This window comes from Cryptomeria japonica, chromosome 3 (genome assembly GCF_030272615.1).
Source record: "Cryptomeria japonica chromosome 3, Sugi_1.0, whole genome shotgun sequence".
Classification (NCBI taxonomy): Eukaryota; Viridiplantae; Streptophyta; class Pinopsida; order Cupressales; family Cupressaceae; genus Cryptomeria; species Cryptomeria japonica.
The window spans coordinates 348,697,435-348,711,000 of NC_081407.1; the positions used below are offsets into that span (position 1 = coordinate 348,697,435).

General features: G+C 37.4%; 1 protein-coding gene across 1 annotated transcript in view; it reads left to right on the forward strand.

Annotated features, from left to right (window-relative positions):
- Positions 1–5,165: 5,165 nt before the first annotated feature.
- Positions 5,166–13,566, forward strand: part of LOC131076508 (probable serine protease EDA2) — a 161,449-nt gene continuing 153,048 nt past the window's right edge. The window contains exon 1 of the mRNA XM_058013735.2: positions 5,166–5,581. Within this exon, the coding sequence (XP_057869718.2) occupies positions 5,408–5,581 (174 nt within the window). The 5' untranslated portion in view covers positions 5,166–5,407. The remainder of the gene's footprint in view (positions 5,582–13,566) is intronic.

Genomic DNA, 13,566 nt, shown 5'->3' on the forward strand with positions numbered 1-13,566 from the left:
GATGAAGAGAAGCTAGGAAGCCCCCCCTCAATGTAGAATTTGCACCAGTGATAGAAGCTTGATGATGTATGAATAAACTGCTCCATGAACGTTGAAAAACATTCCTCCCCTTATGAAGAAATAAAACCAAAGGTGTATCCATAAAGTCTCCCCAATCACGAAGGGAAGATGTATGAAAAAAACTTATGATGAATGTAATCTCTGAAAACTGCTCAAGTGTCCCCATGTCGATGTTGAAAGATACCCCCTCCAAAGGTGGTAAACTGCTCCACGTTGCTAAAAAAGGTACTCCAAGATCTAGTGGAGATGAATGCAGAATAAGTCCCAAAGACTCACATGTCTCCTCAAAGGATAAAGAGACCTCCTCCAACTGTTGTACATAAGAATCCACAATCATGTCAACCTCAAAAGAATGATCATGTAGAGAATGAACAAGAGGGTCAGAGTGTTCCCTCGCAAAAATTGAAGAAGGATCATCTTCATCAAAGAGAAGATGAATATCATCAATGATGTCTCCCAAATCTGCAATGTAGGATTCCACAAACAAACCTGTACTATCTGTCAAGTACTCATCCCATGAATCTGAAACTGGAAGATAATGAATATCCTGCTGCACTGAATCACATGAAGGAAAAACTCTCACACTATTCACATCATCAGGTGCAATAGGTGATGTGATATCAATAGGAGGAGATGAAACACAAGGCTCAAGAACAGGGTCACATGTGAGAATCCCCAAGTTCAAGTACCCAAAGTTCTCCTCAAAATCTGAACCATCACAAGAAGTGTGATCATCATGTGTAGAATCATCATATGTGAAATCATCATCATCAACAAAATCTGAAAATGCGTATAACCGAGATGCATGATCAACTACCCCAGTCACAATGATAGCTCGAGTCTCCAAGTCTCTAATGAAAACTGACTTAGGTGTGAACTCCACAATTCTCTTGGTTGCCCCATGTGTGATTTGATAGATGGAAAGGAGATTGTTTGTCAAGTGGGGTACACACAACACATCATTGAAGGAGTTATCCCCAATGATAATAGATCCTTTCCCAATCACATACATGTATGTATGATTGCCCATCGAAATCTGCGACATGGTGCAAGGCTCAAATAAAGAGAACATAGACTGCAAAGATGGCATATGATGAGAAGCCCCTGAATCTAGAAGCCGTCTCCCTGAATCATGACTTGTAGTAGCACAAAGAGCTTTTCCTTTTCTTGTCCCAAAAGAGTGAGTCTTCCCACTTGTAGAAGCCATGAATGCTTTCCCTTTCCCTTTTGATTGTGAGGAAGTAGAAGTTGATGAATCATCCTTCTTGTAGGCATTAGGCAAATCAATGTTGTGCTTTTTGAAGACATGTGTGAGCTCATCAATCTTCTTAGAATGACAATGACGCTCCTCATGACCAGCCTTTTTATAATAGGCACAAGTAGGTATCTCCCTCTTTGGTGAATTGTCCTTCTTGGAAGAGGATGAATCTCCTTATTGTGGAGAAGGTGATGCTTTGTCCTTAGACTTTGATTGCCATTTCTTATTGTTTGAGTTGTCCTTTCTTTGATTTCCTTTTTTCCCTTGATTTGCCACTAATGCTTGAGACTTAGAAGTCTTAAGAATGCCCATGCTTATCAACTTAGTTTGTTCCATCATCAACATTTCAATGAAATCATCAAATGTAGGCATTGTGTATCTTGAACCCATTGTCATTCTATGGGTTTGGAAACTAGAAACAAATGTTGCATATTCTTGTGGAAGTTTGCCCATCAAATTGAAGATCAATTGAGTATCCTTCTTATCAATGCCACAATCTTTGAGTTGTGCCCTCAACTCATTTGCCTTAGTGACATAGTCTTGTATAGTATCAAAGTTCTTAGGATCTAACATGGTGAGATCACTATTGAAATATGATATCCCCTAATCTCATCAACTTGACCATACAAGTCTTGAAACTTTTGCCAAGCTTCCTTGATTAGAGTACATTTCTCAATATGAAAAATGAGATCCTTTGACACATACTTTCTTAAGGTACCAATTGCCATGATATTTTTAGTGAGCCAATCCAAGTGACCAACAAGATCAACCTTAGGATCAGCGGGAGCAACAATAGTTCCATCAATATAACGAGTTAGTCCTTTTTCCATAAGTTTACTCCATGCATCAATTTTCCAAGCAACATAATTATGAGGATTTAAGAGAGGAAACTGAGGAGAAACCATAGCAGCAAAAAGGAAGGAACACAAGAGCACAAAATCACAAGAGACACCCCCCCAAATTAAATCAATCAAAGTACCCCCACTTTATATGTAATGCGTATATAATAGGACACTTGCAAAAAATGGCAAGGTGGACTTCTAATTTTGTTTTACAACTGCCCCAATAGGAGAAGAACTACAATGCAAAAGATAAAAACAAGATGGATCTATGCAATACAAGTGCCAAATTGGCCAAAAAAGACCATATGCTGAAAGGACAATTTCTACCCAAAATTTCTGCAAAATGATAGCATATTATGAGAGTAGACGAAAAATTATGCACTTTCAAAAAAAATGGCAACTGAAAAGGAGTTCGTATGAGCCCAAACGGAGTCTCAGAAGTTGCAGAAACGGGGATTAGATAGGTACAGTCACAAAAAACCGAGATTTCTGAAAAATCTGTCCATAAAAATCAGAAAATAATTCCACCACAAGAAAGTACATAAAATTATAGCCCATTTCAAAAAAACTTGCACCAAAAAAGGAGCAAAAATGAGCAAGATATGGCCATTTGAAGTTGAACTGCAAAATAAAAAAACTCAATGGAGGGGGTTTGCATTTTTTTTTAAATGATGACATCAGCAATCTACGAGCCTAAATTTGATGGTCGTATGACCATCGCCAAAACTTTGCCTCTCTGCTTGCGTGGTGTCCGTACTGTACGAATGAATGATGTGGCAAGTACAGAACTGTAGAGGTGTCGTATGGAGCGGACGACTGGTTGTGTTGATTGTGCACCGTGTGGGCTGCTAACCGAGCAGGACGGGTGAATGGTAGTGTGCCATGTGGTAGGGGCCGCGGGGTGCAGGGGCTGTGTGGCTGTCAGGAAGGAGGCTGGAAAGTCAACAGCGGTGGCCGACGGAAGATCACGAGGCTTGACAGGGCCAGACCGACAGGTGGCGGAAAGCAGTCGTAGAGGTGGGTCGCCGGATGGGAGGCAGCAATCGGCGAGGGCGGTGGCGTAGGGGTCGGGGAGACCACGAGAGGTGCAGGAATCGATGTCGGTCGACAGGAGCAACGACGGAGGTTGGGGGGACCGATGGGAGTTCGCCGGGCAAGGGTTGCAGCAGAAGGCCGGTGGACTGAAACGACCACGGGTTGAACACGACGGTGGATGCGAGAGCCGAAGGAGGTAGCCGCCAGGGAAGGGAAGGATGCCGACGGGTGGCGTGTGGACTGGAAGTCTGTGGTACCGCCCTGCAAAAACTGACGCAGGGACAAAGTACGGGAGGGGGGTGGTCATGGGAACCCCCAAAAAATATGATTTTTGATTTAAAAAAAAAAAAATCCCCTACGCTTTTCCTTTTTTTTTTTTCAAAAAAAAATTTCAAAATTATTTTCTATAGAAAGAGAAGATTTTTTTTTGAATTTTTTTTCGAAATCCGTACCGTACCGCCCAAATTGGGCAATTTTTTTTTCCTCCAAACCCCAAATTTGACTTTCACCCAATATAGGCGAATTTATAGTCAAAATTCATGGAAACGACCACCCCGACGCAATGACGAGGTCGGATATGGTCTAGGATGCCTCCAAAAGATGCTTCTCCTCAAATCTGCCTCTTGACGTCGCAATAATGCCTCTCAAAGATGAATCAGTGATGCTCTAATGACTCTGATATACCATGTGAGATTTTGCCAAGATCAAGAGCTCAATGAAATGTACAAAATATAGAGATAAAATATAGGACAAGAATAAACTGTATTCTCATCAATAGATAAAAAATGATTGTTACATACAATGTAGATGATCCTGCATATATAGGCAAGGCTATATGGACATGTGAGCACACAAACATGACATGTGGCTCAATAAGAAACAAGGGCATGTATGAAATATATGTGGTAGGTAGGAGAAACACTAACATATTCCACATGAGGTGGATCACCCACCGAAGGTGGAATTATCACTCCACAATAAGTGGATATGATAAATTAGTAACAAGATCACACCATAAAAGGTGAAAATTCTCCTACACACACTATCCCGATGTGGCACAAACACTCAAGTGTCTCATACCCAAACTACTATGAAATGCATTTCCTAAGTAATCTTAAGTAAGGTGTAATAATATCCAAGATGAATAAATAATTACACCAACACCTACCAATGGGTTTTTCAAAATTCTTAATGCAACTAAAGAAATTGGGGGATGCACACCAGACACTACGCTATGTTTTGCTGAAAGAAAGGGAACACTTTTGTGTGAAGGAAACACTTAATCCTCTTAATCTTACCTTTTTAAAAATAATAATAATAGTTTAGAAACTAGATTTAGAATACTATAATTTTTGTTCTTTTGGTATCTTCAAATTTTGAGTGCATGAGTCTTAAATTACTCCTCTAAATTCAAGTTTAGTCGATTTCAGAAAAAAATGGCTACTTAAAGACTCTTTCTTTGTATACCATCTTGGTGAACTTACCCTTAGCACATACATGTATGGGATTAGTGTCTGTGTTGTGATTTAGTGCCTACATTGTTTAGCGTATGCGACTTAACTATTTATAGCTATTGTTTTGGTTTTTGGGTAGTAACAACACACCTTGTGGGATCTGTTATGTGTAAAAGTGTCAAAAAGTACACATTTCAGAGTGTTGCTCGATACCTACTTAAAGATGTCCCAATAACTTTGCACTTCAAATTGCCAATACTTATGGACAATGAATCAATTATGATCCAAAAAAACTAAAAGTAAACCGCTATTGATACATATAAAATTTATTAATTATTAACTTACTTTTAATTATCATTATTTTTTAGTTCTTTTAAAATTAATAATTAAAAAATTGGATGCACAAAAAATGAACGGTAAATGCTCTTCCCCTATTCTACATTTACTTTCTCAAAATAGGATAGGCACTACAAACTGTTTTTAATGCTCGTGTGTAGTGCTTCTCATTTGATCAGCGTATAGATTGAACTTAAACAAATTTTAATTTGTTTTTCCTTCACTAATAGACATGCCAAGCGAATGAAATCATTCCACGAACATTTCTCAACCACGAAGCAACCACGTGCAAAATCCTGAAATCAAAACATACACGAGACTAGAATTCTGATGCTATTTCGTGATATCTGAATCAGAAAATATACATCGCAGGGAAACTGCAAAGCTCTATTGGGTATTTGATAGAGAAGATTTAGGCTTGAATGGCTACCAAGTTGTTTTTTTCTGCACTGGGCATCATATACATATGTGGTGGGGTTGTGTTGGGGTTGGCGCCTTCATCGGGGTTCAGATTGAGGAATAACAATAGCTCTGGAGCCTACTTGACGCAAGACGAAAAATGGTTTTCTCAGAGACTTGATCACTACTCTCCTGCGGTGAGTCACTTCAACTTCAATTTGATTTAAAATTTTTTTTTTTGATGTTTGCTCTTCATTTTACAGAAACAATTGGTTCATAACATACATACCTAAAAAAATACCAGTATAGCAATTGAATTTCACAGATCATCATTCCATTCAATTAGCCAGTGTAGCACGGACCTTGCACACTTAACAAAGGGGCATTCATCACTAAACTTATATACCTAGTTGGATTTATGATAATGGAGAAACTAATTGCAACAGATTAGGCCCATTGCGACTTCATAAAAAATAACATGGGAATCGTAAATATTATGGGCATTTGAACACAACCTTAGCGTCTCCTAAGAGATTTCAGTAGGCGCAAATGAGGATTAGGACCATGCTATTTTTGCATTAAAAACAACACGAGAATCGAATATTAGTTTTCCGTTTTTGAAGACAACCCTAGTGTCTGCTACCAGATTTCAGTAGGGTCCAATTGAGGATTAGGAGTATTTGAAATATCCAGATGGCTTGTCATGAAGTGGGACTGAGAAAGGAGACATCTGTAAATCTAAAGGGATAAACTTTTGCAAATATACTTTTGTGTGCTGTATGAGAGGGTGTGAAGCTGCTCAAGGTTAAATGTCCATAGTGGAGCAGGAGAAACAGTTCAATTCAGTTTGTACATGGGAGCCATTACTTGATTATATAAAATATAAAGGGTTGTGGTCAAATGACATTGATAGGCTTTTTGAACATACTGAAAAGATTGAAGATTTCTGGCCAAGTCTTAAAATTCCTCACTTGGTGTTCACTTAATTTTATTGTAATTGTAGATGCTTCAAAGTGTGAGGGTTTGTTATAACAACGAAGTACCAGCCAATAAATGTGGATTGAATTTTTGTAGTATCATAAACAAGTTTCAATATTTGATATTTCCTTAATAGAGATTTAGAACTACTTTTAGTTGCTGATCAATTTTCTATTTTCTAAAACAATAGGCCATTGCTATGTAGTTTGGAGTGAGTAACTCCTATGTCAGTGCTTAAAGCATTGCATTCCAGTACAAAGGGGTTTGGAATTATTGGGAGTGCAAGCGCATTGATAGGAGTCATTCTTTCATTTGTTGGAACGTTGTTTCTATTGTCCACATGTAATATCCTCTTTCAAATTTTTAATTAAACATACAATTTTTCGTGATTCCTTTCCATGTAACAATAGAGCAAAAACAAGAGTGTTGAATAACAGCAATATTAAATTAATTGACGAAACCTTTAGATTTGATTTTTATTAAATTATAAATATATATCCAATTTAAATATTATAATTACAAATTGTTGACATGCTGAATTGGAAAGCAATTACAATAATTTCAAAATATTATAACAATAAAATTATTCGCTTGTAGGCACCGTACTGTTGTACATATGGTAGATTTGGACAATGACGCTGGTTGGAATGAAATTAGAATTGTATGGACTGTAGAATGGCTGTGGTTGGACAAAAATTAGGCTATACGGTAACACGGTTGCTGGATTTGAGCTGTATGGCGGCGGCAAATAAGGTACAGTGGCTGGAGCAGCGACAAGGGATGGTATGGCCTTTGCAAGGATTAATTTGGCTGCACAGAAGAACAATACTAAATGTCATTGATTTTGACAATTTTCCGTTGCCTTTCAGATATAAAACTTGCTTGCAACCCTTGGCACAGATAAAATCCTCCCAAATACTCCTTATTTGCCCAAATCTGAATTAAAACTTGTAATATTCAACACCTATGTGATCCTCTGATGGAATCACCTCAATCAGATAAGAGAATTTTTGTCTTCCAATTCCAACTAGATACCAAGAAGGTTTTCATTCTTTTTTTTCGTTCTCAGACGAGAAGATGAACACAATTTTTCCAGCTCTGGTAAAGGATTTGATTACAATAACAATGGATGACACCCTTGATCAATTAACCCTCCTTTTATAAACTATTTTTGGGTCTCTTGCCTTCTAAAAGTCCCACACTTTAAAAAAATATAATAATAATATTTAAGTTGCCCTTTTTAACAATAAAGTTATTGAGTCCAATTTAAAATATTATTATCAATCATTTCCATTACTTTATCCCTTAGCCTATGGAAATGAAGAAATAGAGTATGGGTTCTCCCAATTAATTTAATTTTGTGTAATGTACCCATTTTGAAATAGGATTTAATAAATAATGATAGACATAAAATAATAAAAATATAATATAATATAATTAAAATATAATTAAGTTAATGAATGGTCAAAAGGCATGGAATGAAGAGTTGTGACTCTCTCAAACATGAGATATATGAGGGAGAAGAGATCATTTGAAAAGGGATAAGGAGGAGGGAAGAAATGAACGAAGCATGGAAATCAAGGAAGGATTAATGAAGGAAGAAAGGAATGAGAAGTAGATAAGGTTGTGTCTCTTTCAAAGGGCAAGAATTATGAAGGGCTGTACTAATTCAAAGGGTCCTAATTGTGAAAGGTTGTGTCTCTTGCCAAGGGGCAGGCATGATGAAGAGATGTGACCTCTCCCTCACAAGGGAAGAAGGTTCATTTAAGGAAGAGATGGAAGGGAGATCAATTTGGAGAAATAATATATTATTCTCAAAAGCAGCAATGAAAAGTGGTGACTTAATTGTTATGAAAGGTGGTGCCTCAATTCCTATGAAAGGTGGTGACTCTTCCACCAATAAAGTATAAAGGAGAGATCATTTAAAGGAAGGGCAGAAAGAAAGAGGGAATAAAGTATATAAGGCATTATAAGCAGATTTAGGAGCAGACCTAAAGCAGGGAATGAAATCAGATTGAATATTAATAATTAAACATACAACAGTTCGAATATACTTGTGGGTTCAGGTATGAGTTCTTTATGCATAGCATGTTGAATATTATCTGCCCATTGATGATTAATAATACGCTGTTGTTTATAATATATGTGACTGTTTGTGATATACATCTGACTGTTTATGACTGTTTATAATATGCTGTATGTTAATGACTGCTTAGAATTCATCCTGCTTGATTGTTATATTCAGTCATGATAGGGGCAATGAGGGATTACAAGGAGGGGAAAGGCAATGGGGTACTCTTCTAGGTACGCCACCTCATGGTCCCATGAGACCAAGGGGTTACAAAGGGTACTGCCTTTGGGCTTAGAAGAGATGTGCTTTTGGGGCACCCTATTGTGAATACACCTTAACCTTCTGTCGTGGTAGATCGATATACTAAGGAGCCCAATCATAGGAAGTGAGAGATGGATGGAATGATGAAGGGTGGAACAAGTATAGGACACCTCACTAGGTACACCACCTCATATGGATGCCATGAGCCACATGAGGCCAAGAGGGATGGCATATCTACTCTTGGGTCTGGGGTAGAGGATCTCTAGGACACCCTATTGAGTCACCTTATCCTAGCTTCCCTATGGTTGAATTTCCCCAATAAATTAGAGATATCTTATGATTAAGTTTATGTTTCTAACCCTAGTAGGAAAGCTACTTGGAATTGTGATTTTTGGGCAAAAACTAGGGCATTTACAAAAAGGGACATTACAATGGTATCAGAGCATGATCCTGCCAGCCTGCAGGGAAAAGCCAAAACAATGAAATGCATTCTATTCAAAAGCAATTTGAAGGTCTAAGAAAGGGTTCTATAAACTTAGTCCAAAAATAAAATAAAATAGACCAACATTGCATTTCTATGTATGTATGCCTTTAACTACTTCATGACTAATGTGTGCTGATCATGCTTACTCCTTGTATATTTAATATGCATTCTTTTCTCATGAATGCCTTGTGTTTGCTTCATGTCTGATGTTTTCAGCATGTATGCTTTGTGTATTATGTGCATTTATGTGTTGCTTCACGACTGATGTATGTCCACTCCATGAGTGCCTTTTTCATATATGCTTTGTACCTTACGTGTATTTATGTATTGCTTCATGCTTTACATGCGTGCTTCATGGTTTACGTGTATACTTCATCCCTCCGTGTATTTATGTGTATTATACTATTACTTCATGTCTTACATGTTTTACGTGTATGCTTCATGGTTTATTCCTTTCATGTATTCATGTGTATGATTCATACCTTGCATGTATTCATGTGTATAATTAATGCCTTATGTCTATTTGTGTGTAGACTTCATGCTTTACGTGTATGCTTCATGTCTTACGTGTATGCTTCATGTGTATACTTCATGCTTTATGCCTTTTGTGTATTCATGTGTATGATTCATGCCTTATGTGTATACGTATACCTCATACTTTATGCGTTTTCTTCAAACCAAATGTGTTTCAGCATGTTTACTCCATGTGTGTTTTATATGCATACCCTTCTTAGGTATGCTTGGTGTCTTGTATATATGCTTCATATCTTACGTGCATTTATGTGTTTGCCTCATGTTTGTCATGGTGTGTGTGCCTTCCTAATGTATGCCTCATATCTTGAATATGCTTCGCATCATGTTTGATGTGTTTTCAACAAGTTTGTTTCATGTGTGTTTCCAAAGCAAATTCATATTGGGAATCATCTTGAACACTCCATGATCATTGCTTGAGGACAAGCAATCTTGCGTGGGGTGGATTGTAATGCCCCCATTTTGAAATAGAATTTAATAAATAATAATAGACATATAATAAAAATATAATATAATATAATTAAAATGTAATTAAGTTGATGAATGGTCAAAAGGCATGGAATGAAGAGTTGTGACTCTCTCAAACATGAGATATAAGAGGGAGAAGAGATCATTTGAAAAGGGATAAGGAGGAGGGAAGAAATGAATGAAGTATGTGAATCAAGGAGGGATCAATGAAGGAAGAAAGGAATGGGAAGTAGATAAGGTTGTATCGCTTTCAAAGGGCAAGAAATATGAAGGGTTGTACTGTTTCAGAGGGTCCTAATTGTGAAAGGTTGTGTCTCTTGCCAAGGGGCAGGCATAATGAAGAGATGTGACCTCTCCCTCACATGGGAAGATATAAAGGGAAGAAGGTTCATTTGAGGAAGAGATGGAAGGGAGATCAATTTGGAGAATAATATGTTATTCTCAAAAGCAGCAATGAAAAGTGGTGACTTAATTGTTATGAAAGGTGGTCCCTCAACTCCTATGAAAGGTGGTGACTCTTCCACCAATAAAGTATAAAGGAGAGATCATTTAAAGGAAGGGCAGAAAGAAAGAAGGAATAAAATATACAAGGCATTAAAAGCAGATTTAGGAGCAGACCGAAAGCAGGGAATGAAATCAGATTGAATATTAATAATTAAACATACAACAGTTCAAATATACTTGTGGGTTTGTGCATGAGTTCTTTATGCACAGCATGCTGAATATTATTTGCTCATTGATGATTAATAATATGCTGTTGTTTATAACTGTTTATAATATATGACTGTTTGTGATGTACATTTGACTGTTTATGACTGTTTATAATATGCTGTATGTTAATGACTGCTTAGGAGTCGTCCTGCTTGATTGTTCTGTTCAGCCATGATAGGGGCAATGAGGGATTACAAGGAGGGGAACAGCGATGGGGTACTCTTCTAGGTATGCCACCTCATGGTGGTGACCGAATGGTCCCATGAGGCCAAGGGGGTACAAAGGGTACTGTCTTTGGGCTTAGAAGAGATGGGCTTTCAGGGCACCCTATTCTGAATACACCTTAACCCTCGGTCATGGTGGATCGATATACAAAGGAGCCCAATCATAGGAAGTGAGAGATGGATGGCAAGATGAAGGGGGGAACAGGTAGAGGACACACCACCATATATGGATGGCATGGGCTACATGAGGCCAAGAGGGATGGTATATCCGCTCTTGGGCCTAGGGTAGAGGATCTCTAGAACACCTTATTGAGTCACCTTATCCTAGTTTCCCTATGGTTGAATTTTCCCAATAAATTAGAGATATCTTATGATTAAGTTTACGTTCCTAGGCCTAGTAGGAAAGTTACTTGGAATTGTGATTTCAGGGCAAAAACTAGGGCATTTACAAAAAGGGACATTGCATTTTGAAAATGAGACATGATAGTCTACCCTTCTTGGAATTGCTTTCCTTCAAGTAATTGCAAATTTGGATGCTCAAGTTTCTTTGCACCTTTCCATGTACCATGTGATGTCCCCATCTTAGTTTAAAGCTAACCTTTAACAAGTATATGTTTAGGGGTGGCAGTCTTGAATCTCTAAGTAGTTATAGTTTAGGAATAAAGATTAGAAACCGTGAACTCTTATAAATAAGATGGTTTCCTTATCACTCAGTTGTCTTATCCATTAGAACAAAATAAAGGCAAGAAGAATAACAACAATAAATACTTGGATGGACACAAGTACTAGATCAAAGAATCATGCAAGGGAAGAGAAGTAGTAGTCATACCTCCGATGAGAAGAGCTTCAATGATAGGTCGGGTACACCTACAATACAATAGTTAGCATTATTTCCTAAATAATAAAGACTTGCAAGCAGCCAAGGCATTCAAAGTTGATCTTTCATCAAAGAGGTTTTCATGAAAAGTCAACACACCAAGCTATAAGATGTTGAGCATAATGACATCAATCCCTCTTACACATATAGTCACAATACCACCATTACACACGCTGATCAAATAGGATCAACATATGCAATAATAGGATAGGAATCAGTTCAACATTATCATCAAGACAACATGAAGATGGTACACATTGAAATAGGAAAGGATAACGCTAATCACATGTATATGTCCATGATGTTTCTCCAACAGATTCGTATTGAAGATGATCAAAAGATAACTCACGGACTCTGTAATATATCTGACCACAAGACAATGAGCACAATAATCGGATTGAGGACATAACATCAGCATATCAATTCCGCGTTACCAAGGGACCTCTTGCCCAAACATCCACATAGCATCGATGATAGATAAAACGCAGATTGCCACTGATATCCATCATTCCAAGATGGTCCAAGTATGAAGGGACCAATCGGATTAAGATGTCTGATCAAACATATTATAGAATGTTCAGTATCCTTCGATTTATCAAGGATACCAATCATCATGGCGGCATTGAACTAAGGATAAGCATCGAACTCAATCTTGAGGATACTAAAGCAATTATTATTCCTTGATTAATCACCAATCATTAACAACATGAAAGGATGCGGTTATGCATATACAAATATTAATGGAGCACATAACCATAATATGAAAAGGCACGAAAGAGAAGGGAGAGATAAACGATTTCCAAGAGACAAAAGATGCATCTCTTGGGGCATCTCCCTCAACATATATGAAGATCATCCAAATCATTTGGGAAGGCATCGTTTGTGTTTTTATCTTATTTCTTATTCCAGTTTGGAAGAGCTCAAAGTGAGCAAGGTTGAAGGCCCATAATCGGGTGCATATACCAATCTGATTTATATCAGAGACAGCCCCATTGTCATTGCAAGTATTCATTGCCAAGATCAGAAACCACATATCATATATTTGTTGCAAGTGATTATATCCATATCAGAAACAGCAGCTATATCACGTTAAGTGATAATACAGACCGGACATTGCATACTTCCCAAGTCATAATCTGAAACAGCAATCATCCTTCATCACTATAAGTGATAGGAGAAGATCATCAGCATATTATCATTGCCATATCAGACACAGCACTTTATAGCATCAGTGCTATCATCAAGAAGGAGGCTCATAGCATATATCTCACATTGATACATCAGGAAGATTAGGGATCTCTCTATACATCTGCAAATTGGAAAATCCAAACATGTACAATTCCTCAATTCATATCAGATACAGCAGTGATCTTCCATCCAATCCACATATTAATATTTGCAGACTATACATATTACTTATATTATTCTATACTTCAGAATTGATACATCATCATTCTATTGAATAATTGTTATCAGCATTATCAATATTCCATAAGAACTTAGAGTTGTTAAGAAGTCTCTTGCAATTGATATTTGAAGTTAATGGTCCCATATTCCTAAATATTAACATAAGGGTA